This window comes from Meleagris gallopavo, chromosome Z (genome assembly GCF_905368555.1).
Source record: "Meleagris gallopavo chromosome Z, MGAL_WU_HG_1.1, whole genome shotgun sequence".
Taxonomy (NCBI): domain Eukaryota; kingdom Metazoa; phylum Chordata; class Aves; order Galliformes; family Phasianidae; genus Meleagris; species Meleagris gallopavo.
This window is the reverse complement of record NC_139435.1, coordinates 37674427-37701969: the sequence shown is the minus strand read 5'-3', so window position 1 is coordinate 37701969 and position 27543 is coordinate 37674427. Positions and strand designations below refer to the sequence as shown.

At 37.8% G+C, this 27543-nt stretch overlaps 1 protein-coding gene across 1 annotated transcript in view; it reads left to right on the top strand.

Annotated features, from left to right (window-relative positions):
- Nucleotides 1-518: 518 nt before the first annotated feature.
- Nucleotides 519-27543, top strand: part of LOC146542213 (guanine nucleotide-binding protein subunit alpha-14-like) — a 64554-nt gene continuing 37529 nt past the window's right edge. Inside the window, exons 1-4 of the mRNA XM_085214068.1 lie at nucleotides 519-1064; nucleotides 1565-1707; nucleotides 14523-14581; nucleotides 27100-27314. Of these exons, the coding sequence (XP_085070194.1) occupies nucleotides 729-1064; nucleotides 1565-1707; nucleotides 14523-14581; nucleotides 27100-27314 (753 nt within the window). The 5' untranslated portion in view covers nucleotides 519-728. The remainder of the gene's footprint in view (nucleotides 1065-1564; nucleotides 1708-14522; nucleotides 14582-27099; nucleotides 27315-27543) is intronic.

Genomic DNA, 27543 nt, shown 5'->3' with positions numbered 1-27543 from the left:
CACATATAATATACCATATGTATGATATTGTGTGTATCAAGGTCATAAATGTCATGCTCTCCGCTATCTTCGAACACGTGAATGAGTCTCTCAAGCCTGGGACGTGCAGTGTGACACAGTGCTACAGTGAGACCACCGTGCGCGGCAGACGGAAGGAGCCGAGATGAGAAGAATTTCTGGACGCACGGGTTGGCCCACGGGGTGCCCCGCGGTGCCGGCGCTCAGCGCAGCCGCTCTCTTCCTGGTAGTCCAGAAACTGGTTTGCAGCTCCTCGTCCTCCGAGGGGCCGATAGCAGCAGTCCTACACTCAGTGGTGTTTCCCACTTTTAGAGGCGGCGGACGCCCTGGGGACAGTGCCGCTTATTGCCGCTGCCGGGGCTCGGGGGGGAGGGGAATTGGGGGAGAGGGGGCGGAGGGGGGGGGGGGGGGGGGGGGCGGTACGGCAAGTAAACTTCTGGATGTAAAGACCTCCCGAGGCTGCGGTCCTTACAAAACACGGCCGGTATCTGTAAGCCAAACTCAAGGTTCGGCAGGGACAGAGTTGCAGCTGACTGCACAACACCCCAAAACAAAAACCGCGTGCCCTCTCCAGCAGAGGGATAGTCCCTAACCTGCCAGCAGCTCCCAGCCTGGCCCAAAGGCAGAGGTACCGCCAGCAGAGGGACTGACACCGTCCCGCCCGACCCCCGCAGCAGTGAGCGGGCGGAGGCACCTGCCGCCGGCGGGCCATGGCCAGCTGCTGCCTGTCGGCCGACGAGAACGAATCGCAGCGCATCAGCGCGGAGATCGAGCGTCAGCTGCGCCGCGACAAGCGGGACGCGCGGCGGGAGCTGAAGCTGCTGCTGCTGGGTGAGTGCGGCTCGGCGCGGGCGCGGGGCGGCGGCGCACGGCGCGGCCCTGGCACGGGCGGTGCCAAAAGGAAAGCCCGAGAGCTGACGTACCGCAGGGCCATGTGCCTGGCTGGCCGTCGCCGGTTGCCGGATTGGAGGCTTGCGTTGAAGGGGATGCCGGCTTCTTTTCTGCCAGGTCTTTGGGGAAGACTGATAAATGTTTTGAACCTTGCTGTGAATATTTATAAGGAATAGGATTTGGCTGCCAGAAGGTTCCACCACAGGAGTAAACTCCTGTTTGTTGGGAGCGCCTGTGAAGTCTGTGAGTCACTTTCTTTCCAGGTTGCACTCTGCCTGTACACTGTGCAGATGTTGCAGTGCTCACCAGTTTCAGACTTTTTCCTCTTCTTGCATTTGGGATATCACACTAACTCAAAACACGGATGGAGTTCTTCTATATAATTCCGCTGTTTTAACCAGAAACACTGGTGTGTGTGCTCAAGTTGGTTTTGAAAAACCTCAGAGTAACAAAAGTTCTCCCCCCCAGTTCTTCATTTGTGTTTTCTCCAGTTGAAATCACTTTAAGACACACATTCTCCCGCTACACTGCATCATTGAACAGCTGTGAATGTTGTACGTTTCACCCAATAGCTGGAAGAATTTTTTGTTAGTTGGCTTCTCCATTTGAAAATCATGCAGAAACACAGGTGTAATTTGTCAGATCTTTGATCCAGATGTGTCAGATTCTCAGTGTAATAAGAGTTATGGGAAAGACAGAACCAGGAGGCAAAACCGGGGGAGCTGCTGCATCTGGAGGTGGTGTTTGTATGCCTTTGTGGTGGGATGAAGTGAGGGTAAGGATTATGCCCTTAGGCAGGTACTTAAGTGCCTGGCAAGCTGGCCAGCATGGTGTGTTCTGTGGAGGGTGAGCAGTGTGGAGGGACTTGGCTCTGGAGTCTGGAATGTATGTATGTAACATGGCTGATTCATTTATGCTGGTAATTATGCTTCTGTAGAATATTGATGTAACCCTATGTGGACAGATATTTTATGTATTTGCCAGAAAGCATAATTTGAAATGTGTAGTTGCATTCAGTGAAAAATAAATGATCATTTTGTTATCTGCCAAATATAGCAGTACCTTATTCTTTTACAGGAAAAGGAAAAAAAAACACGATTTGTCTTCTGAAAGCAGTTCTTCAAGAGTGATAATAGCATAAAATAACTTCCTTCCTTCCAGTAACCAACACTCTTATCATCCACCTCTTTCAGTCTCAGAAGTTTCCTGAGAACATGAAGTTCCTGACCTTTCAGTAGCTCTCAGTGTATTCTTCTTCCATGAGCTTATCTAACATTTTTGGCCATCTACTGCACTTTCTGGCAGAAGATGTTCGTTTTACCTGTGCTTTGTGTGAGAAAATTCTTCCATTTGTTTTTCATTTCCTCTTATTCATGGGAAGGTCAAGTGGAGGTTAGGGGCAGGTTCTGCACCACAGGGCAGTGGGCATGGCCCTGAGCTGGTGGAGTTCAAGGAATGTTTGGACAGTGCTCTAAGACACTGTCTGATTTTTGATCAGTCCTATTGGAGCCAGGAGTTGGGCTCAGTGATCCTTATAGACCCCTTCCAACTCAGGATATCTTCTATAGTTCTTATTCAAAAGCTCATAATACTAGTTTAGAAAGAGGCAGAATACTGCCAGTGCCTATCCAGTCTTCTTCATGTCTCTTGGTTATGCATACCTTCTTACATCCGTCTTCAGTCATCTGTCTGACAAGATGAAGCACATATGTGACATTTTCTTCTTCACTGTACCCAGGTGTGTGCACGACAGCAGTGTGCTAATAAAGGGGGATGTAATATAATTTCAAAGCTTAGTTCTTCTTGAGAAATGCACTGGGGAATGGCAGTTTTTATTTTATTTTATTTTTTCACACACTGGTTTTTATTATAGCCCAGAAATGCCTGCTTCCTACCTCTTCCTGCTCTGTTCTCCTGCTCCAGGCTCCTCTGGAGTGAGAGAGCAGATTTTGGAAAGAACTCATCTTGCTCCATAGTACTGAGACCACTTACAGAACAGACCTGCTTGAAGGCAACATTATATGTTCCCAAGTATGTGTCTTAATACACAGTCAGCATTACAAAGCTTTGCTGTCTGTGTCAGATTAGGATATGAAAAATTCTCACCCTTATGTGATAGCAGTAGTTAAACTTCTGATAATAAAGAGATCGAAGCAAAAATTTGTGATTGAAGGGGTTTGTTGCCAGAGGAAGTGAAAAGCTGAAAAACAACTTTATACCTAAGAGGAGAGATGATATATTCTTGTCCAGAAAGCTTACTGAAGTACACAGAAGTTTATGAAAGGAATACTTAAATTGTCATTGCAAATGAACCTTTGATGCAAAGTCTCTGTGCACAAGGCCTGCATCAAAAGGAGCACATCCAGCAGGTGGAGGGATGTGGTCTTGCCTCTCTACTCTGCACTGGTGAGACCTTGCCTGGAGTACTATGTCCAGATGTGGAGTTATCAGTACAGGAGAAATGTGGACCTGCTGGACTGCATCCAGAGCACGGCCACAGAAATGATCCAAGGGATCCAAGGACAGGCTGAGAAAGCTGACGCCATTCAGCCTGGAGAACAGAAAGGCTCTCAGATTATTAAATTGTGGCCTTTCAGTATCTAAAGGGGGCTATAAGAAGGAAGGGAACAGACTCGTTAGCAGGATTTGCTGTGACTGGACAAGGGAAAATGATTTCAGACTTAAAGAGGGGATATTTATATTGGATATAATGAAGAAGTTTTTTACAGTGAGGGTGATGAGGGACTAGAACATGTTGCCCAGAGATGTAGTGGATGCCTTGTCCCTGGGGACACTCAAGGACAGACTGGATGGGGCTCTGAGCAGTCTGATTTAGCTGTAGGAGTCCCTGTTCATTGCAGGAGTTGGACTACATGGTCTCCAAGTGTCCCTTCCAACTCGAACTCTATGATTCAATGATTTTGTTTCAGTGGTTTGCAAAAAGGAAAGTTGAAAATTTGGCTTTAGAAAAGCTGATGCATGAACAAGTGCTTGTTATCGATTGAAATTCTGATTGCGTAATACAGTTTCTGAGAATAAACAATATAATTATTTTCTTTAGAAGCTAACTTGAACAAATAATTCATAGAATCACAGAATGGCAAAGATTTGATCATCTAGTTCCAATCCTCCTGCTGTGGGCAGAGTTGCTAATGACTACCTTACGTCACCGAGGGCCCCATCCCCAAGCTTTGCTATTGTGGACAGTTGTAGAATATTTGTTAGCTGTTTGAGTTGTGTGTGGCTGATTTGCATTGTGAAGAGTAAAGTCCAGTGATCATGAGTGGATATCTAAGAATAGCTCAGTGTATGAACAGTGTACAAATGCATCTTTCTTCTCAAATATTTCTGAATCACATTTCAGGTAGCTAGATTAAGGTGGAACCCCTCTTTAGACCAGAAAAACCCAATGTGCTTTAATACTGAGAATGTGATTGGGTAGGGCTGAAGGTAACAGTTTCCTGGATAAGCATCCTGAGTGATAAAGACAGCTGCCTAGTTTACAGTGACTATCTGAAACCTTTGCTCAGATTTTTGTCCATTATTATGTGTTGTCAAGACTAATTTTGGTCAAGTTGAATTTTATTTTTGAGGAACTTCTGTTCAAGATATCAAATGATAATTCATGAATTCTCCCCACATACATTGGGATTAAAACAGCTTTCCTGCTCTTTTAATAAAACAGCACATTTCATTATGCAATCATGAATGCTTGAAATAATACATGAAAATACCATTCCTTTGCTTGATACCACAGCAGAAGAATTACTAAATGCCAGTGCTTTGCATGAAAAACTTTTTCCGCCTTCACTGTGCATTAAAATCATGTTATTTTCCTACTCTGGTTTGCTTTGTGCTTCATTTTGGGGGAATGTATCTTGTGTTTCTAGCCTGATGCCATCACTATCAAAACATGAAAGAATATTTAAAAAAAATGTTCAAAGGTGTGACAGTTCCTAAACAACTAGAAAGGGTTGTTTTAAAATTAAAACAAGAAGAGTATTTTGTGGAGGAAAAAAAAATTACAGAGCTTTGTTTCCTTTGATTCTGTATTAACTGATTTAAAAAATCCTTGTGTTGGTTTGGAAGGGGAAAGATGATACACTATTTGTATACTGAGCTTATCTTAGAAATCCACACACGATCACTGGACTTTACTCTTCACAATGCAAATCAGCCGCACACAACTCAAATCTCACATGTTCTGTTGAGAATGTTTCTTAACTGCATAGTCCCAAAAAGGTAATCAACACTGAAAGGAGTAAAGTATTTCTGTGAAGTTATGTCCTACTTTTAACCATTTTGGTTTTTTTGGTGCTGCATTATTTTCTGAGATACCTAATATTCATTCTACATGTGCCTTGAAGAAACTATCAAAATAGAGTAAGAGAGAAAATGCAGGCTTTTTTTTCCCATTCTTTCTTTTGTTGTTGTTTTTCTCCTATGAACTCCTGTCATAGAGGAAAATAACTGATTTTTTTTTTCATAATTTTGTCCCAGCTAGTTGTTCTGTTTCTAAAGAAAATATTAGCATAATACACAAGGCAAAATTAGAATTGCTGAAACTGGTTTTACTTAAGAGTGAGTTTAAAAAATAGTGTAATGTGAATTTCCTCCACTAAAGAAAGCAAGTTGGTTAATTCTTTTTAAGTAGTATTGTACAAATTGTTGGCTCAAAACTGCTTGTTTAAGATGTAACTTCGAAGTGTTTAAGAGTGCATTTGCCATTACCTGATTTTGTAAGTGTATTGTGTGTATTTAGTCTTTTTAATTTGGATAGTCATCCAGGCATGTAGCTTCATTTGCAAACATCGAAAAAGAATCAGAAGGTATTTGGATACAATGCACGTTTTTTCCAAGGGACACAGATATAAATTTTCTGATGGTAAGATACCTTATGAGTCCTTAAAACTCTTGTTAGTACAATTGCTTGTAAACACAAACATTGGAAAAGGGCACATGAAACAGGCTTTTAGGAGGTTGTACTGAACGGTTAACTTTTAGCTGATAAGATTTAATGTTGTGTGGGTTGCTATTTTCAATATGCTAAAACAAAAGTTTACATTTGATTCAAGCAAGTAAAATGTGGCTCTAAAATTAAAATCAAATCACAATAAGATGCATGGAAACCAGAGGAAAGGAACTACTGGTAATTAACAGGGATCTACCATTTTGCCCATGTACTTACCCATCTGCAGTCAGTTAAGTGATCTAGCCTGTGATTTACAAGGCTGTGAGGAAAGATTCCTTTGATAAGCAGATAGAAAAATGAAACAAAATAACAAAAAATAAGATAAAATAAAATTAGGTCCTATCAACTTTTATCATTGAGATCTCCATTCTCTGTAATACTTAGTTCCTGAAACTTAACACTAGCTCATAAATTTTTTAGGGTATTTCTGTTAAACTTTGTGTTAAGCGGCCTGTGATCTCTCTTGTATCCTAGTGCTTCCATAGTGGCCTCAACACTATTGTATGTACAAAATGCCGTGTGAATATAAATGAAGATTTTGCAGGTACAATCTTATTTGCAGTATTTCAATAGGGCTAGCAGAGGGTCAGCTGTTACTCTTACTCTTTTCTGCTTCTCAGATACATTGATTACTTGATGTTTGGCTGTTGACTGAATCTCATTTTCTTTCTTTCTTTAAAAAATAGGTTAATAATAAGTATTTTTTGTCTGATGTTATATTTTCTGAAATCTTCTTCTAGTGTCTGTGGAAAGCAGTTTAAGATGTCAGAGCTAAACATATTGTAAGATATGGTTGAAAAATGAAAGTGATGGCTTATGGTAGCCTGCTATGAAAAAGATGTAAAATCTGAGCTTAGAATTATAGATTAGAATGAAAAAATGATATTAGAAATCCTTCAACATTTGAGTTTCCATTGTGTAGGCAACACAGAATGAAAATTATAGCATGGGAAACTTTGAAATGAATTTTCAGCCACTGCAGTTTTCTTACTGAACTGGATATTGAAAGCACAGCATAGAGTGAAAGCCCATCCCACTGAAAGCTTTCAACTTAAAGCCAGCATTATGAAAAAAAAAAAAACAACGATGTGAAAAGAAGTGGTAAAAAGATGACTTGTTCAGTTTGCTTTGTTCTGTTTGTCACAGTGATGTTCATTTTTCAGTTATATTACTTTGTGTGTGTGTGTCTGAAAAGGCAGGCAAAAGGGAACAAAATTTGATCCTGTGTTTGGAATCTAGTTGCTCTTAAGTATAATTTTAAAAAAGCTAAATTTGAGGCCCTTTATGCTCAAGTACAAATTAGGCATGCATGCTTGTAAACAAAAATCAAAACACAAAGGGAAACTTCTTTAGATGTGATTTTGCTGCTGTTTTCTCCAATGTGCTCATAGAAAGGTGACCTTTTCTAATTGACCAAATAGTCAGAGTTTGTACATAATTGAATATTTATGGCCTTCTAATGTTCTGAGAAGATTAATGTTCTGTAAATTGTTGTGTTGTGTTTTGTTTTATTTATATATTTATTTTACTATGAAGAGGAAAATACTCTGCCCAGAAGTAACTTGCTACTTTCATTTTCTTCGTGGCTGGAGAGAGTAGGCTTTACTGTCTTATAGTAGTGGTGATTGAAATATATGTATATTTAAAATTGAATGAAAATTAAACTGCTTAAGATCTATTTACACTTCTTCAATTGCCAGAAATTGTACTGGTCCAAGCCTATACTTATGAAAAAACTGTTATAGGTGTGAAGTTCTGCATCTTTAGTGTGATTGAGTTGCTACTATTGGGAAACACTTCCTATGTTTTCCATTGAACTAGAAGCAAAAATTTTGTGATTGATTATGTGGGAGATGATCGTATTGCGTATTTGCTTACTTTCAGGCTCTTCAGCACTGATGCTCCTTCTGCAGACAGAGGTTTCAGATGTCTGTTGAACTGTATCCTTTCCATACAACTAGTTTTGTAAATTCTTTTCTACAAGAGTAGCGCAGGTAAGGAGATCTTTCCACAGTCTTTGTGCATAGCAACGCTGTTGTTCTTTGTAGGTGTCTTCTCTGATCACTGTGGAACTGTAGTGTGATTATGTATGTCAGGAAGTTGCAGTGAGCTTAGAGCTGCTTTTTTCAGACAGTTTCCCAACTTCTGAAGAAAAAATGAGTGTGTCTGTGGTGTCTTTTGATTTAATTAAACTTCAGTAATAGATTGAGCTATTTAACACTGTTCTGTATAGTTCTGTTGTGTTCTCCAGTAATAATGCTCCTCAGTATTAGATAGTCATCTCTGCAATTGAAGTACTGGAATCACAATGAGACCTTTTTTAATTTCTGTATTGACCTAGAGCTGAACTAGCTTATTGGAGGTAAAGATTGCCTTCATTTATTATGTTACACTGAAGGTAGTCCATGGAAGAAGCAAAAACAATATTTAAATGAAATAAAAATAATGGGTTTGCAGATGTATTACATAACCGTAATATGTTGTTTATTTCACAGTAAGTCTAATAGAATTGTTTTCCATATGCTTGTACTTGTGCCCGTCTTTCACTGAAAAGCATTAGGGCTTCATAAGAGCAGTGAGGTGCTGGCACAGCTGCCCAGAGAAGCATTGAATGTCACATCCTTGGAGTTGCTCAAGGCCAGATTGTATGGGACCCTGGGTAGCCCTGCCCACGGCAGAGAGTTGGAACTGTGTGATTTTTAAGATCCTTTCAAACCTAAGCTATTCTGTGATTCTGTGATTCATGCAGTGTACGCTGGAAATATCTGTCAGTAACCACCGTATGAAAATTTAAATGAGAAACAAAATACTTCAAGTAAATAAAAATCTGTGCACAAAATGTGAGAGTAAATTACAACTTAAGTAATTTTTTTTGACTCAAATGTTTCTGAGTGCCAAGTGTTCACTCATAATCATAAATATATTTTAAAAGCAAATAAGTTTGCAGCCTGTTGTATTTTTTCATAGGAAGGGCTAAACAATTCATTTAGCCCTTAGAAAATATCTGTTTCACAATTTCTAGCTTTTGTTTGAAATGAAAATGTGTTTCATATAAAAACTTGCCATTCCTTCTCCAGGCGGGAAGCTTTTATACTTCACTCTTTGTTTCATTGTTATTTTGCAATCTTAAGGGTCTATGTCAGCCTGTATTTTTAATTAGGAAGCACCTTTCATGGCATGGAGGCCTCAGCAGAAAGCCCTTACTGATCAAGCACATAGAGGATCCTAATTTCTAATTGAAATTGTTAGATGCCAACATTATGGATGTGAAAATAGAAAACTCGCAGACCAGTTTTTGTGAAGAGTTCCTACCAGCCTTGTTCTCTATAGCAATGATACATGTACTGCAGTTTTGCCTTTTCTCCCTCACGACTCGATATGAAAACTGAACAAACTGTGAATATGAAGCCAAAGTTTATTTTGCTGAAAGTTTTGACTTGTTATTAAACTCAAAAGAACTGTGGCCTTGTAAAATCCTGAGATGGCAGTGCATTTGTAGAGAGCAATTCTCTCTTGTTAAAATATGGGTCAGTGAGATTTCAAACCTCTGCACTTTTAAAAAAAATATTTATGTGCTGGAATTCCAAAGAGAGGAGGTAAGCACTTGCAATAGGTATAGAAATCTGTTGTCTAAATAACTCCAGTAGGCCCAGAGAAACTTAGGGGAATTTGAATATTCCTATGACATGAGAGCTTTCTGAAAATGGCATCTAAGTTCTTCAGATCACCTCAAGAGAACAACTTGCTTAAACGCGTGCTTAAAAACTGAAACAAAATTCTGCCAATATATGAATTACATGGTTATGTTTTTGAAGGGCAGCAATTTCTTACAAAATTGTATTTCATTTTAATATAGAATAGCCCCTTTCTGTCATAATGGAAAGCACGCCGTTTAGTTTTTTTAAATTATGCTCAGTAGAAATTTGTTCTTGTGAGATATACTTATCTTTGAAAAAACGTAAATGTTTAGTTTTAATTTCGGTGTTATTTTATTTGGCACTGTTGTTTCTTTTTGCTTTAATTTCTTTTCATTACAGTCTTCACCTATGTTTAACTTAGTTATCTCTCCTACTTTAAATCCCTCTGACCTCATAAGCTTACTGTTTTTAATAGCTAGATGTTTGAAAATAACAGCTGAAGTACAAGGGATATAGACAAAGGAAATTTTGTGAATTGTATGTTACACAAACTTTTTTTAAGGGTATGTGAAAAAAAAAATAGCTGGTGGCTGGTACTCTGTGAAACATAGATTGAACAAAGGAACATGTTTAGTATTTGTAGTCTTTATATTGCATTTCATACTTGTGAGTTTTCAGTGTAAGTTTTGTAAGATTTACTTAACTGCAAGACAATATTTCTAGTGTACTTAGAATTGATAGAAGTATGAAGAAAAAGAAGAGGGAGTGCTGGCACAGTATTCCAGCAGCATGTTTCAACTCTTAATTCAAATGTTACTGAATTATAAGCTATGAAACTGGATGTGGCGGGGAGATCATATAGTGATACTGTGTGCATTTCGCATAAAGAGCATAAAGTAGTGTAAATGCAGAAGTCAAGACTTTGCTGTTATGCAGTAGATAAGAACAGTTTGACTATTCCCAAATTTTGCAGAAAGTACTATATTTGTGAACAGGTACACTGCCATGTGACTCCAGTTTAAGATACTGTTTTCTGGAAGAGCTTCTGAATGTTTTGGAGATTAACACTTTTCTGCTACTTTGGCAGCAGTAGAAATATTTTGAAACTCCAATCAAGATTGCTTTGATTAAATAAAATAATCATCATTAAGGCTTTTTAGAAGCAACAGAGATCTCCTGCCTTTGATTTTAGTACTAGTGTGATGTTTTGCAGAACAATTTTCCTTGAACTAAATGTTTTTCTGTTGCTGCTCTTTTTAGAATGGTCACCTATCTACTATGTTTACCTCCTTGGCAAATGATTGCTGGAGTAATCTTAACCAAATTTATTTTGTCTCTTAAATAGTTCTTCAACTATCTACCTTTTACTTCTGGTTTTAGATTAGTGGTTTAGTCACCACTTGTTCTTTAGTAGTATGCTATTCTGTCTAAGTCCTGATTCCTAGAGCTTCACAGGATTGATGACATTTAGGTTCTTTTTTCCTCTTTGAGACCCAAGTAGCTTTTTAAAACTCAGTTTTATTATTTCTCTCAGCAGAGCTTTTACACAAGGTGCCCTCTTCTGGGGCATGTATTTCAGTCAAGTTCCAGGTTCTCGTTATCTAACTAGTATGTTATTTTGGGCTATGTTTTCATCTAGCTGGTCACAGAGTTGTAGAATTTCTAAGGTCAGATGGGACTGTTGTCAAAATCCCTGCTCAAATGAGAATTACCTGGAGCTCAGGACCATGTCCAGTTGGACTTTGAGTATACTTCGAAGATAAAGACAACCATTCTGGCAGCTTGTTTACATGTTAATCACCTTCACAGTAACATTTGTGGCAATAGGACAAGGGGAAAGGGGGACAAACTGAAGCATAGGAATTTCTGCACAAATGTGCATAAGAACTTCTTTACAGTTAGGGTGATGGAGTCCTGGAACAGGCTGTCCAGAGAGGTTGTGAATTCTCTATCTCTGGAGATATTCAAGACCCTCCTGAATGCCTACCTGTGCAGCCAGCTATAGGGGACCTGCTTTGCAAGGGTATTGGACTTGATCATCTCTGGAGGTCCCTTTCTAGTCCTTACAATTTTGTGATTCTGTGATTTTTTTCTCTGTTTAAACATAATTTTTTATGTTCCAATCTATGTCATTTGCTTGTTGGGCACACGAAGAAAAGTCTAATTTCTTTTTTTTAATCTCACCATAGGCGGTATTGCATATAGATATGATTTCCCTTAAATTTCTCTATTCCAGGACGAAAAGTCCCAGCTCTCTCAGCCTTTCCTTATATGAGAAATGCTCTAGCCCATTAGTCATCTTCATGGCCATTTGTTGGCTTCTCTCCAATGTCTCTATGTACTGGGGAGTCCAGCATTTCAGATGTGGCCTCATCAGTGCCTGAATACAGGGGAAGAATGAGGTCTGTGTCATCCCATATTTTACTGGTGAGTATAACAATCTAGAGATGCTTTTCCCTTTTCTTATAGCTCTTTTTCTTGCTGTCATCAGTGCAAATACTTGGTACTTGGGGCAATACATGACAATGTACAGTTACTAAAAGATTTAAAATGCCTTCAAGAAGAATGATTGTTGTAAGGAACCTGCCAACTGTTTACTTTTAAAATAAAATAACAGACAAAGAAACTGTATCGCACATAGAACAAACGTGTCTTTTCTATTCTAGAAAGTTTCTGGTAGATACGCATCCTCAGTTGTTACTTAAGCCAGAATTTGCAAATACCTCCCAAATTCAATGGTCTACGATTTTTAAACTTCTAAAGTTTCAGATAGGGATACCGGACCAAAAATTTAAGATAATAAGCAAAGTAAATCCTTCAGTCTTACTTGGATGAAAACTGTGGGTTCAGCCAGCAAGACTACAATTTGTGCCATATACCCAAGCATCATAGTGCAGGGAACATCGCTATACTGTAGTGAAATGAAGGGGACAGGGACACCCTCAAGCTTTACTGAGGAAATTTTAAAAATCAAGTCAGCTGACTGCTTCTGTAAGTTGATGCTGTTTATGCTGTTGGCACAAACAATGAATGATAGCTTTCTGAATAGTGGCTCTTCTTCCTTGAACTACATGGGAAAGCAACAGACTGAAAATCCCCTTGGGCTAATTATGTGGAAATACCAGCCAGCCCCCAAGTAGTTACCAGCAGAGCAGTGTAGAGTTGACAAGATGTTTCTTTATTGTTGATATATGCTGTTCATTTTTTAAAAAAGAAATGTATTGAAAATTTCTTTCACTAATGGAAAATTTTCCATGAACAGTAAAATGAAGGCTTACAGTGGAAGCATGAAAAAAGACATGCTGTTTGGTGGGTTTTAGTCCAAAAGACAGCAAATTGTTTCTAATTAGATCATTCTAAGGAACTTCTACAGGAAACCTTTGTTTTGATAGTTTCAATTTAAATAAAGAACAAAAGTGTTTCTGTTTTGTCATTTACTGTTAAAGTTAGGATATTAGTCAGTACCATTCTCAGTGTTTGGACTACTTTTTGTTGATCTGATTTCCTGTTCTGCCTGCTTTGAAGTCAGAATTCAAAACTTTGCATGACCAAAAAAACCCCCCCCCCCCCCCCCCAAAATAAACCAAACCCAGAAAATACGTCACAGTTGCCCTTCTCATATCATGCCACTACTCTGAACATAAAATGTTACTCTATTGATTTATGTAGTTCTTGTGTCTGAAACATGGAATGTTTTGATTATGCGTGTGGCGTCATGGCATTTCTTATAGGATATTGTGATATCTTGGATACTGGTGAAGCATAGGATTTGGAAAACAATGAAAATGCAAGGTACAGACTCATGAAATTAGGATTTCCTCACAAAGTGGATTTCTTAGTTCAAAATACGCTATTTTGTTATTTACCAGCAAGAAGAAGATTAAGAATCAAAAATGTATTCAGTTTCAGTTGGTTTTCAGTTGGTTGAATTCTATGACAGTGTAAGAAAAAATGCATATCATGTTAGGAAAGTTTTTTTTTATAAAACATTTAATCAAAAACTCCAAAGCCTCTTTAAGCATTCTATTAGATAATCATCATCACATATGAATAACTTACTTAGCATGTTTGTTTATGAACATGCAGATGAAATATGAGTGTAATTATCTTCTGTAAACTTTCCTTGTCCTTTTGTAAACTTACATCGTAATGAATTTTCTACTCTTGCTAGTTTTCTGCAGGCAACAACTTTCACTGGTAGATATCAAGCTTTTATAGGTTTAGTGCCTGCTGACTTCCATCTATTTGGGCTAATGAAAGATGGAGTCCATGGGCAATATTTTCCTAGCAATGATGTAGCTGTGAAACAGTGGGTTACTTTCACTGTTGCTGATTTTTATGAGTGCAGTGTTCATCACTAGTAAAAATGTATATCTAATGGTGGTGATTATGTTAAGAAAGTGTTTTGTAGCTGAGAATTTTCTTTATTAAATAGTGTCATTGTGCTCTTTGTTGTAGTTTCCATGGAAGTAAACATGAAGCATTACTTTTGAAGTGACCTACATATTTGAACTCATAATTTGTATTATATTTGAATACACAACAGATGTATTTTCAGTAAAATAAATGCAGAAAAATAAAACTGGATATTCTAGCATTGTGTGGAACACTCAAATGATCACTTCTTTAAGTGCAGTAGTTTGAAATCATATCCTCTATTCTGAAATCATACTTCTTATGTTTTCATTAATAACTTATAAGTCAGCACCAAAAATAGTTTCATAAATTATCCTGGGCTGTTTGAACTTTGACAGTACACATTTAAGCATTCACTGTTCATCTCTGACAGTGCTTATTCATCTGCTATTTACCTATTTAGTGCTGTTATCTATATGAAGCATCATCTGAAGCTTAGAAAGTAAAAGGAAATGAAAATGGATTTTGCTGTCTTATCTGTATGGCAAAGTGCATTACCAAAAGTGGTAATTTCTTTAAGATTTACAATGAATTACCTGAAAATATTTTTATTCTGCATATAATTTTTTGTGCATGCTGATTTCCAGTGGACAGATGGACAGCCACAATGATGCTCCTGAGGTCTTCTGTTGCAAAGCACATACAGGTATGCCTATTTCAAGGTGTTTGATGATAAGCATACTTATAGAATCACGGAATCATAGAATCCTTAGAGTTGGAAGGGACCTTTAAAGTTCCATCTAGTCCAACTCCTCTGCAGTGAACAGGGACATCCAAAGCTAGATCAGATTGCCCAGCCTCACCTTGGGATGGGGATCAACCACATCTCTGGGCAGCCTGTTCCAGTGTCTCACCACCTTCACTGTTGACTGGAAGAAGTTGTTGCATTCTTTCTACTTCCTCAACAGCAGAGATCCCAAAAAAATTGGAGATAATCTGAACTGGATGTGAAGTTAGAGTAGGGTTTTACTGCTGGTGGTGCACAGATAATAGAGCTGGAACTTAAAACACTACGTCTGAAATTTAAGTGTAGTGTCAGTGGCTTTCAGATTTACATTTCTCATGACAGTTCTTTCATTTATAAGCAGTTGGGCAGGGAATCTTGAAAGTTTTTTGGGTTTTATAAAAACTTAACTACTCTCTTTTTGAAATGAGAACATAAAATCATAGAATCATTTAGATTGCAGGAGGCATCTAAGGTCAAGTCCAACCATTAACCTAGCACTTTCAAGACTACCTCCAAATCATGTTCATAAGCACCACATCTACACATCTTTTAAATACATCCAGGGAAGGTTACTCAGCTACTTCCCAAGGAAGCCTTTTGCACAACCCTCTCCGCTGGTTCTATATTCTGCCAGGTGTCACTCAATACCAACAAATTGTGTCTATTCTTAATATTCTATGTAACTACTCAGAGTCCTATGTTCTCTGCATGGGTTCATGATGGGAAGTGGAATTGTTTTTTCTCTTTGGAAGAAAAAAAAAGAGAAATGTGGCAAGAGCAGATTAGCCTCCTTGTGCCCTGCAACAAAAAGCTAATTAGCATCTGACTAATTAAAGATTACATAAGGAAATATTTTTTACAAATCCCACAGCTTGCTATTTGTGCTTAAGCAGTATATATTGGATCATACTGTGTTTACTATTGTAAACTAGAGGTAAGTCATGAGTAGTTCATGGTAGATATTTTTTGAAAGTGTTCAGTCAAGAATACTTAGGGTACTAAAATGTTTGGATTCTTCAGAAGAATTCAGTCTTCATCCTCCATTAAAAGAAAATTGAGAAGCATCCTGGTAGTTACATTTTAGTGGGAAACTTCTTTTAATCAAGTGTATAAGATGACCTGGCAAAACTTGTAATTCTGAGTAAGTGTTACAGAGATTAGGCCTCAAACTGATCTTCCCCTTCTGCTTTCTCTGCTTAAGTTATATTTTGGCTTCTGTCCCACACATCAGAGGACTTACCCAGATAATACCACACCTTCCCTCATTATTTTTGCCAAGTACACACACAGAAGGCGAATATTCAGCTGTATGGGCATCATTCTCAGGTTGCTGAAGTAGTTTGTATTTCATTGGTAGCATGTGTGGCAGCACTGATATCCCCTGATTAAATGCTTCTGAAAGTCATAGACGGTCTAACTATTGTTCTAAGAGAATAAATGTTCCCACTATTTCTGAACCTTCATTTTCCTTACATAGAAACTGTATTACAGTTTTTGATTTCAGATTTAGTTTTCAAGTTCTGTCATTCATAATTAATTTAATGAATGCAGACAATCTAAGCAGTAAACATGTGTGAGTGTCTTGGTTGCATTTCACCTTGTCTTCCAGAAGATCAGTATCCAGTAGTGTTGGAAGGACACAGAGGAACACTTTTGACAAATCTATTCTTCTTATGGGTTGAAAGTGTTTAGCTGTTGCCTACAAAAGGTTCCTTTCGGATTCTCTTGAATAGATCTCTTGATATATTTGTTGATTTGTTTTGTGGTAGATTTTTCTTTTACAATTATCATTATTATTGCTGTTATTTTGTGGAAGAGTTTCACTTTTAGAATTCAGCTGTGTATTTCTTAGTTGATTTCAGGGACTATGCTAACAGTATTTTTTTTCCTGCTGAAACTGAAAATGAGAATACAGAAGTCTAGGGATTTTCTGATTAATTTACAGTCAGCTCCAGTGTGATGGTATGTGTACGTGTGAAGAAAAGATTTGCCCTGTTACTGAATGTGAGTGGCAGTTGCCCTCATAACATTTATTAAGGTTAATTTGGTATACAGAAGAGAGAAAATTTAAAGGATGAATCCTGTTGGCATTTTCTTCTTTACAGTAAAGGAGGGGCTTTGCTAGTTTGTTTTGGCAGTCACACATACACTGACCCATCCTTCTGCTAACAACAAACAGGCAATAATCCAGTGAAATAGAAGTACTTTTTTGCAGTTCTTGTTGTTTTACAGATTTAGTCAGTTTTAAGCAGGCTTTTTCTTGTGTTTAATTTTTGTTACCGCTTGTTACAGTGCTTCCTATTACATACTCAACACCATAAATTGTTACTGACATCATCTGGGACATCCTGTCACAGCAGATTTTCCATTAGGAAGTTGCTTCACTGTTTCCTTCTATTTAATAACAAGAAAAAGGGGAATTTTTAATAAATTAAAAAAGAAAACAAAGTTTAAATGTAAAGAATGCATTTCTACTGCTAGTTACCTAATGTGAGGTTTGAAATAACCAAGGCAATAGGGAAATTCAGTTCAAGGAGAAGATTTGAGTGCACTGTTTGCTCATATTCCATAAACACAATTTTGTTCTGTCAGATACCTAGTCTAAATTTAGCATAATGTGAACTCTGGATTATTTCTGAAACTCTTGTAAGCCACTGAGGTATATAGAGAAATAGTGCTATTTCTTTATTGCCAGCTGAGGGCCATGGATTGTATAGGATCTATGAAAATGAAGAACATAGACTGTGTGCATATACATTTTTTTTTGTTTTTATTTTATTTTATTTTATTTTATTTTGCTTTTTCTCTCCTTGCCTGCTTCCCTGATTAAAGGGAAGAAAGAAAATAGTGTTTGAGAGGAAGATTGGGCAGGATTAGGAAACTGGTTTGCAATGTAGGAAAAATGTTAAAAGACATTGATTTAGTCTGATGAATTAAAAAAGACAGAATTTTCTGACCTTTCAAGGTAGATTACATTTTCTATGAGTATTTTAGGTGAAAGTAACTACCAGACGGATCTCTTTCAGGAACACTAATTCTTGAAAGATAAAATACATCTTCAAACAACAAACATAATAATTTCCACTTTGTAATGATTGAAAAGCAGAACTTAGCAGTTATTGGAAGAGCATATTGGAAGAGTGAGAAGAAAGAGAGGTGGAGAAAGACTTGGAAAACTTCAGTATGTGCAATTATTACTAGCTCATTATTTGTCTTAATTATTCAGTAATTTTTTAAGTCATGAAGGAATTTTAAAATAATCAAGACTCTTGAAAAGCACAGGAACACAGCTGTGCTACATTATGTTCTTTGTCACTGCCTGCACATTCTCTGCATGTACGTATCAGTCTTCCTGTGCAAATCTTTTAACTATTAACTACTGAGGATTTATTTTCATTTGCATGTTCATTAATCTACTAAATAACAGTTTAGAAGCTGCTTAGATTCTGTCATTCATGAATGAGCTTTCCTTTCTTTAAAAACTGCAGAGAACCTTTAAAAATTACACCTGATTATTAATCTCCTTACATTACTACTGTTTTAATTGTGACTGTTATTTACTTTTTGACCAGCTTTTATGTACTGCATATGTAATTATTTTACTGCAGTATAACTGCCAACATCATGGGCCATGTAAAGTGTTGCGTTTCTTTTCCTTGTGACTAAAGCCAGCTGTAGGCCATCCAAAAAAGAGTGAGAGAGTTTTTGCAGTTCTGTTCTGTGGCTAGGCACAGACTGTTTCTCTACTCTCACCATAACTTTTACCTCAGAAATGTTTTTTTGTCTAGGTTATTTTTTTTACTCCATTTTCCGATTTAGAGTGCAGATGGTGAGAATCATAAACACACAGAAAAAATAAATGCCCAGTTGTTTTCCTAGCCTACTGCTCTGCTGAAGCTGTTGTGCACAAATGCCTGAGGCTTTTCAGCAGAGATTACTGGGTATCAATATATATATATATATATATATATATATATAAATGTGTTGGTCTGAGCTAGGTGACCAGGCTTTTCTTCTGGTCCCCCATTGGAAGTAAGAAAACTTCAAGAGTGAGAGCAGACTTCCCAAGAGCAAGTTTTGAAGATCTGAATATCTCCAGTTACAGCAGAGTTCTTTCTGCCTCAATGATTAATCTTAGAGGACTAAGCTAAATGGAATCAAAGCCAATTTACTTCTCAATACCAGCATCCTATATAAAGATGTAGTGCATTTTAAAATCATTTAATATAAATTCTCTTTAATGATTCTTTGTGCACTGGCAATTTAATTCCCACAAATTCTTTTCTTACACAAGAGGCATTCAATTCACTGTGGAGAACACCTGGCTTTGCAAGAAATGCTCAGAATGTGGGAAATAATCAAAGTAAGCAGCACAAGAATGAGTGTTGAGCCTTAAAAGATGGTATCTAAGCATCACTTATGTGCCAGAAATTTTAGTTTACAGTTTTTAACTGCCCACAAGAATATTAAAATCTCTATTCTTTCATTGCTTGGCAGCACCAAAAATACATTACACTGTTGAGAGCTAAATTATTATTTCTTTGAAAATTATAGGAAAGGAAGCTGTCCCTTTATGTTTATTCCATTTAACACTGTTGAAATATGTTTTTTGGAACTGCATAAAGGTATACAACAATTTTGATTATTAGTGTTTTTTTCCCCAGGAATGATCTGGGGAAAATACAATTTTGCTTGGTGCTGCTATACTCGGTGCAGAATTGATTGAGGAAAGGGATTAGCTGTGACACTGATGTAGGAGAAAGTCAGAACTGAGCTGAAAGTTTTCAATTATGTTCTTGTTGTACAAGAAGTTTGACACATTTTCCTCTGGAAGGTTTCAGGTGTTACAGTTTAAGAGTCAGCTTTGCATTTTTTTGATATATAACTCTCTTCTTAAAAGTGTCAGAAACTTTCCAGTGCTTTGCTTAATTTCTCTGTCACTGGCTGAGGGTTTTATATGCTTTTGTCTTTTATTTTGTGTAAATTAGCTGTGTGCTTTGAGTGGCATCTCTTTATGTAAATCAACATATAAATCTTGAAATGTAAATAAAACATTTCGATTTGTTATAGGAACTATGTTAAATGAACAATCTTATTATGAAAACATTAAATATGATTAAAGGACAGATAGAAGAATCCTCATGTCCTGATTCTCAGTGGGGCCTTCGACCACAATCACATCTGCTAGAGGATGGTAGAGCAGGATATGAGCAATCCAGGAGATCTTTGGATAGAATCAGTGACAACTTTCTGACTCAAACAAATCAACTTTTCCTGTTTTTTGTTGTTGTTGTTGTTTCTTTTTGTTTTTTTTTTTGTTTTTTACATAAATAGCCCTTTTTAACTTACTTGTAATAACAGCATTCATACATCTTGGAGGTAAATAGTCACATTTTAAAATCTCCCTTTATCTAGCACTTCTTTAAAGGGTGGCATTAAACAGTGATTTTATGCCTCCAAAGTATATAATCACATCGACTTTTATTGTTCTATTATCTATACTTTCCAGACTATGTGCTTTTTATAATCCTATTACCACTTTTGTTATTCGTAACATAAATAGTGTTCTCCATTTTCTTAATTCCCACTACCTGTAGCTTTAAAAAACAAGTTCCAAGTTGTGAGTATCCATTTGTTTTCCAATTATTTTAATTAAAAATATATTCAATCAAAGTCTTCTTGTTTATGCAATTCCATCCTTAAATGATGTTTTCTTTAGCTTAATTTCTCCAAGAATGCATATTGGCATGACTGCTTCATGTTCAAGCTCTTTTTGAAAGCCCTACCATTTTCTCACATGCTTTAAAGTGATCCTCTGTTGAGATGTGCTTCAAAAGACTTGTTTTGTGTTAAGCTAATGACTCCTGAAGACTTTTTTAGGTAGCTTATGAGAATGGAGAAACAAAAAGCATGTGTTGTTGGATTTGCACAGAGGTCCTGTATTCTGTGGTTATAACAAGAGGCAGAGCTCACAAAAAAGGAGTTGCTGGAAGGAAGAATAGAGAAGGAAGACTGTGCTCTCTACTTAAGGTCAGGGTAGGGAGCAAAAAGCTTTTAAATTAACTTGTGTTTTGCATTATGATAGGTCAAAGGGTAAAAATGAATGGCTCTGTTTACTACTTACATACCAGTTTGATAAGCTTTTGATGCAGGTTAATCCGGATTGGATCAAATAGAACAATGATAAAGAACTAACTTTAAATTCCTTAAAAAATTAAAACATATACATGCTAGAAAGAACTTAGAATGTAGATGACCACTTCAAACCAGACTTATGGTGGTTTTGGTGCTCATAAAAACTGATATTTGCTTAGCAGTTTTAATTAGTATATAGGCTATAGTTTTTCTGTTTAAAATTAATTTGCATAGTGCATAGTTATATATGTCTGATGCCTGCTTTAAACTAAGGTAAATCAATGTACTTGAAATTTTCTTTAAAAACATTCATAGAGAGCACTGCTGTAATGTAATGAGACTGTTTATTCTGACCTGTGTAAACATTTAGGTCAGCAGTTCAACCTGGATTTATCAGTGCATTTTTCCCATAAAAAATAAGAGTTTTGCAGGCAGTGGAAAGGACTCTATGTTTTGACGTTGTAGGTGTTTTTTTATTTGTTTGTTTGTTTGTTTCTTCTGTTGTTCTTTTTCCAGATAAGTTGTATTTGAATAGTATTTACTTTGACTTCCTAAAATTAGCCTGCCAGGGCTGCTTTACTGATGGCTGTGGAATGTGACATAATGTCAGCATTTTACTAAAAGAAATTCATTTAAGAATTTGTGTTTCACCTTTATTCCAATTTATCTCTATGTTCCATCTCTCTTAACTAAATCAATAAAATGCCAAAATTAAAACAATCCCAAGCATTTTTTTTAAATAATAGATATGTTAATCTTCTCACAGAAAAAAAAAAATTAAATATTTTTTATTGTTTATTAGTTGATAGAAAAGAGTGAAACTACACTTCAGCCTTCTTCTGATGAGCACTATAGGTAGTGTAGAATAGAGCTGTGCTAGCAGTGTCATAGAGACTTCTGAATGTTAAACTGTGCATAGGAAAGCTACATGTTTGAAAGAATGTCCACAATGGATAATGAAAAAATGGGGATAAGGTCCTAGAGTAAGAACTGATTACAGTGGTATGTTTTAGAGAAAATGGCTATGACATACAAGTAATAATTGATAACGTATTCCATTCTCTTGGATTATCTGGGTTTTACTCACTACTGCTTTTAATGGTTGAGGCCCTGTAGTCACATGCTATTTCACTATGGAAACACTATTTTACTGAGATATAATGTGATGAAATGGAGACTTGGCATATTTTTCTGTTTTGTTAAATCTGAAAATGTAATTTTCACAGAGGAAATTCTTCCACTGTGTACTGCTGATGTATTTTCGACACCTAGTGGTACTGCATGTAAATTACTTTAAGCTTTTTACTGGATGTGTTATCTTACTGGCAGCAGTGATGCCAATTCTATAGATCAGCTGAAATATATTTTATTGTTAAACTACTGAAAATTTACAGTAAATGTTTTTAAAAGCTTCACCTCTGTGCCTGAATAGATCGTGGAGCAGACACCTCCCTCTGGAAGCTATTTTAAGGCACATGCAGGACAAGGAAGTGTTGTGAAACAGCCAGCACATCTTCTCCAATGGCAAATTATACCTGACCGGTCTGGTGACTTCTACAGTGGAAAGATTGCATCACTTAATCTAAGTTATCTACCTGACATCCTTATCTCCACATTGGAGAGATACCCATTTGAAGCATGGACTATATGGTGGATAAGAAATAACAGAATCACAGAATCACAGGATCGTAGGGGTTGGAAGAGACCTCTGGAGATCATTTAGTTGCTAAGTAACCCCCTTCAAAGCAGAAAAGTGTCAGTGTAGGTTTTGAATATCTCCAGAGAAGGAGACTCCACAACCTCATTGGGCAGTCTAGACCAGTGCTCTGTCACATTCACAATAAAAAACTTTTCCCTCATGCTTAGATGGAACTTTCTGTGTTTATACCTGTTGCTCCTTGTCCTAATGTTGGACAAAAAAGAGCCTGGCACCATCCTCTTGACAGCCACCCTTTATATATTTAAAAATGCTGATAAAATCCCCTCTCAGTCTTCACCAGGCTGAACAGCACCAATCTTTCATCCTGAAAGAGTTGCTCCTCCAGGCCCTTCAACATCTTTTCAGTCCTCTGCTGGACTAGCTCTAGCAGTTTCCTGTCTTTCTTGAACCAAGGAGTCCAGAACTGGGTGCAGGACTCCAGATGTGACCTCAACATGGCAGAGTAGAGAGAGAGGATAACTTCCCCAAGAGTAGGATTCTATATTTGCCCTTGTTGAACTTCATAAGCTTCCTCTTTGCACAACTCTGCAACCTGTCCAGGTCTCACTGAATGGCAGCACAGCATTCTGATGTGTCAGCCATTCCTCCCAGCTTTCTAGCATGAGCAGACTTGCTGATGGTGCATTCTGTCCCTTCATCCAAGTCATTGATGAGGATGTTGAACTGGACTGGAAACTGAGATTCCCAAGGAGCAGTCTTAGCAGTAAAGACTGAAGCAAAGAAGGTGTTAAATAACTACACCTTCTCAGTGTCCTCTTACCAGAGGCACCCACCTTCTTCAATGGAGGAGCCACATTTCCCCTAGTCTTATTATGCTACTGGCATACTTAACTAAGCCTTTCTTGTTATCCTTGACCTCCTTCAGCAGATTTAACTCAAAGAGGGCCTGTAGTGTTCTTTGTTGCGTTCCTGCATGCCCTGAAAATTTTCATATATTCATCCCAAATGACCAGCATTCCAACATTCTGTAGATATTATTCTTCCATTTGAGTATTTTCATGAGCTCCTTGCTCATCCATGCAGTTTTTCTGCCTCCTTTGCCTGGCTTTTATTCTCAGCTATGCACTGACATTAAGCTTGTAAGAAGTGGTGCTTGAATGTCAACAGGATCTCCTGGGACACCTTACCTTCCAGTGGTGTAACCCATGACATCCAAGTAAATTTTTAAAAGGGTTCCAGTTAACTATCCTGAATTCTGGGGTTGTAATCCTACTTTTTGCCCTATTTCTTCCATGTAAGATCCTGAACCTCACTATCTTGTTGCTGCATCCAAGGCTTCTCCCAGTCTTCAGAACCTCAACCAGCCCTTCCTTGTTTGTAGGAACAAGGTCCAGCACACATCTTCTGATTTGCGCCTCCATCACCTGTGTCAGAAAAATAACTTCAACGCATTGCCGAACATCCTGGACCACATGCATCTGGCAGTATTACTTTTCCAGCAGATATCAGGGTGGTTGCCAGTGAGAAGCAGTGCCTGTTAACGTAAGGCTACTTTCAGCTGTCAGTAGAAGGCTGCATCAACTTCTTCCTCCTGATGAGGCAATCCACAGTAAACACTCAGAATGGTGTCACTCATATTATCCTCCCCTAATTCTCATCTGAAAGGTAGAGTCCATTATCTTTCATTCTTAGACAGAGCTTATAACATTCCAGTTGCTCTCTCACAGGCAGAGTGCCTTACCTTGCTGGTCTGTCTTTCCTAAAAAGGAAGTAGCCATCCATGACATTGTTCTTATCACATGAGCTGTTCCACCATGTCTCCGTGATCACAGTGAGATTATGTCCCTGTAACAACACACAGATCTCTAGTTGCTTCTGTTTATTCCCCATACTGTATACAGACACTTCAGAGAAGAAAAGGGAGCAGAGGATGCAGGTTTCCCTTAGAGTGTACAGAAGAGTCCCCCACATCTGTACACACACTTGAAGTATCTGGCCTTCTGACTCATGTCATGGGAGACAGCTAAGGAACATTTATCACTGTTCTGGTTGGCCTGATTCTACAGTTTATTGCCTGCCTCACAAGGTTGGGCAGCCTCCTGCCACAATTGTCCTGTTTCTTCTACACAGTTGGATCCCATCCCACCCTGGCAGGTTATAAAATTCATAGAAAGTCCCACTGTTGTAAAAGCCAAAACTGTAATGTTGGCACCAGCCATGTAGCCGGGAATTGATATGCATTATATGTCCATTTCTGTCTTCCCTCTTTCCTCCAACTGGCAAATTGTGCTGTGCTCTTCAATTGTGCCCCCAGAGCTTTAGAGTATTCTTAGATTCTGCCCATGTTGATTCTTCCAGATTCATGCCTTCATGAAAGAGCAATAGTGGATTGTAATCCATTCTCTTGATAAGCTGCAGCACTCTCATGGCAATGTTCCTGCCTCCCAGAAGGCAGCAAACCTCTTGAGACTCATTGTCAGGTTGGCAGAAGGGAGCCTCAATGCCTTTTAGTGGGGAGTCACCCACTGTAAGCATGGCGGCTTAATGTTCAAGTGGAGGTTGGGGATGAGTGATGTCCCACAGGCATCCATCTTGGGATCATTACAGTTTAATATATTTTTCAATGGACAGTGGAATCAGGTGCACCCTTGGCAAGTTTGCAGATGACATGAAAGGATCTGCAGGCTTATGTGAGCCTAATGAGGTTTCATAAGGCCAAGTGCAAGGTGTAGCACCTGTAGGACAATACTGTACATGAGTACAGACTGGGAGAGGAACTCTCTGAAAGCAGCCCTGCAGAGGACTTTGGGAATCTGGTGGACAGAAAGCTAGACATGAGGTAGCAGTGTGCACCTGCAGCTTGGAAAGCCAATGGTATCCTGGACTGCATCAAAAGAAGAGTGGCTCACAGGGAAAGGGAGGGTATTGACCACCTCTGCTCTGCCCTTGTGAGGCCTTATCTGGAGTACTGCATCTAGATCTGCTGCCTCCAGTGAAAGAAAGGGTTGGAGCTGTTCTGGTGGGCTCAAAAAAGACCAGAAGGATGATCAGAAGGCAGAGAAGGCTCAAGGGAGACTTTGTGGTAGCCTTTCAGTACTTAAGCGGAACTTATAAACAAGAAGGATATTGACTTTTTACATGGTGTGATAGTGATAGGACAAGGGGAATGGTTTTAAACTAAAATAAGGAAGATTTAGGTTAGATGTTAGGAAAAAATTCTCAATTCAGAGGTTGGTGAGTCACAGGCACAGGCTGCCCAATGAAGTTGTGGATGCCTGGAGGCATTTAAGGCCAGATTGGATGGGTCTCTGGGCAACCTGATAAAGAGATGAGCTTCAAGGTCCATACCACTTAATAAAACCAAGCTGCAGCAGCATACTCCCATTTGAAGTTTTGTTGCTCTCAGTATACATGTAGGTATAGAACTGGGGAAGCCTCAAGAATCAAAGGGAAGATCAAACTAGAGAGCATCATCCATATAAGAACTGAAATGAGGTGGTGACACTTCAGTCTAGAAAAGGTGTAGCTGAAGGTGAATGTGATAAGAGATTAATAAAACCAACAGTGTGTAGAGAAGGTAGATGGGGAAATTTATTAATTACAAAAAGCATATATGAAGGTAGAAGGATCCAGGCTCCAAATGAATGTTAAAGTTTTAGAGCTCTGAAAGCCCTTACTAAAACATTTTGAGGATGAAAGATATTTCCATGACTTTGAAGACTTGCCAAGTACTTGAGATATGGTAGGGTTGGCTAGCAAATAGGTAACATTACCAAGCTCAAAGTTTTAAGATACAGGGAGGGTTTTGTGGGGGAAATATTGTATATTCTTTCCATGGCCACCACTTACAGACTGCTAAATACAAGGCATTGCCTGAATGACAATAGATGTAAGTCTGTATAGACATTTTCCTGTTGTAAGTCTAAGAGGAGAGAGCAGAGGATCAAGGCTTTCATCCAGAATAATATTAGAGTATTGCTTAAAGCGATATGTAAATACAAAAATACTATATGAAAGACTTAAATTCCCCAATGACTTTATAATATCTGTTTGCTAATCTTTTTTTTAATAGTATCATTATTTCATATAGTAGCTGAAAGTAACAAGTGCATTTTACGTAATGTGAACTAGCAAGTTTTGCGTCAGTATTTGTTTAAAAGTCAGTAGAAACATTAAACTAAGTAACATGACCTAAAGATAAAATTATTCTCCAAGTTCAGAATTATTGCAGACTTTATTATTAAGACATAAACAGTACATAAACTTAGTACAATCTTTCATCGATGAGGAATTTCATCTATAAACAAACATTTCTATTTCTTGTTCTCACCTGTCTTGCTTGTTTTGTAATATGGCTTCAACCTATTGGATGCTTACGTTAATTTCTGTAAGATGTATTATAAAAAGATACTTCCGTGTTTCTTTAAAGAGAAAAACAAACAAAGCTACCAATATTTTGATTAAAACATATAGATCATAGGAAACTAAAAAATATTACTAAGGTTAATGATGACCACTATGCGGTGGGATAAGATGCAAATCTTTGTATATGTATTTAAAAATATTTTCTACTTCTGGAGTCTGCAAAGCCTAAACTGTTGTGGTTTCTTTTCTCTCTTCTTCTTCCCATCCCACTTCACAGGGACAGAAGAAAGTGGAAAGAGTACTTTCATTAAACAAATGAGGATTATCCATGGATCAGGTTACACAGAAGACAGGAAAGGCTTCACAAAACTGGTTTATCAAAACATATATACTGCCATGCAAGCTATGATCAAAGCCATAGACACTCTGAAAATACAGTACACATCTGAAGAAAATGAGATAAGAAAGTACAAAGAAAATTCAAGATTCAGTGCATGAAATTTCAGCCCGTACATGAGTGATCTTACTCATAACTACTGCAAGTAGAGCATTAAAGTGTGCATTTCATGCAGTGAGTTTGATGTCCCACGGTCTGAATGTGAAGATAGGCAGGGAAAGGTGGGTAAGGGATTGAGGATGGGCAGGGAGAGAGGATATTCATTGTTACAAGTTGGTAATAAGTAATGAGCACCAATAATTTTCTTTTGGAATCTAATTTACG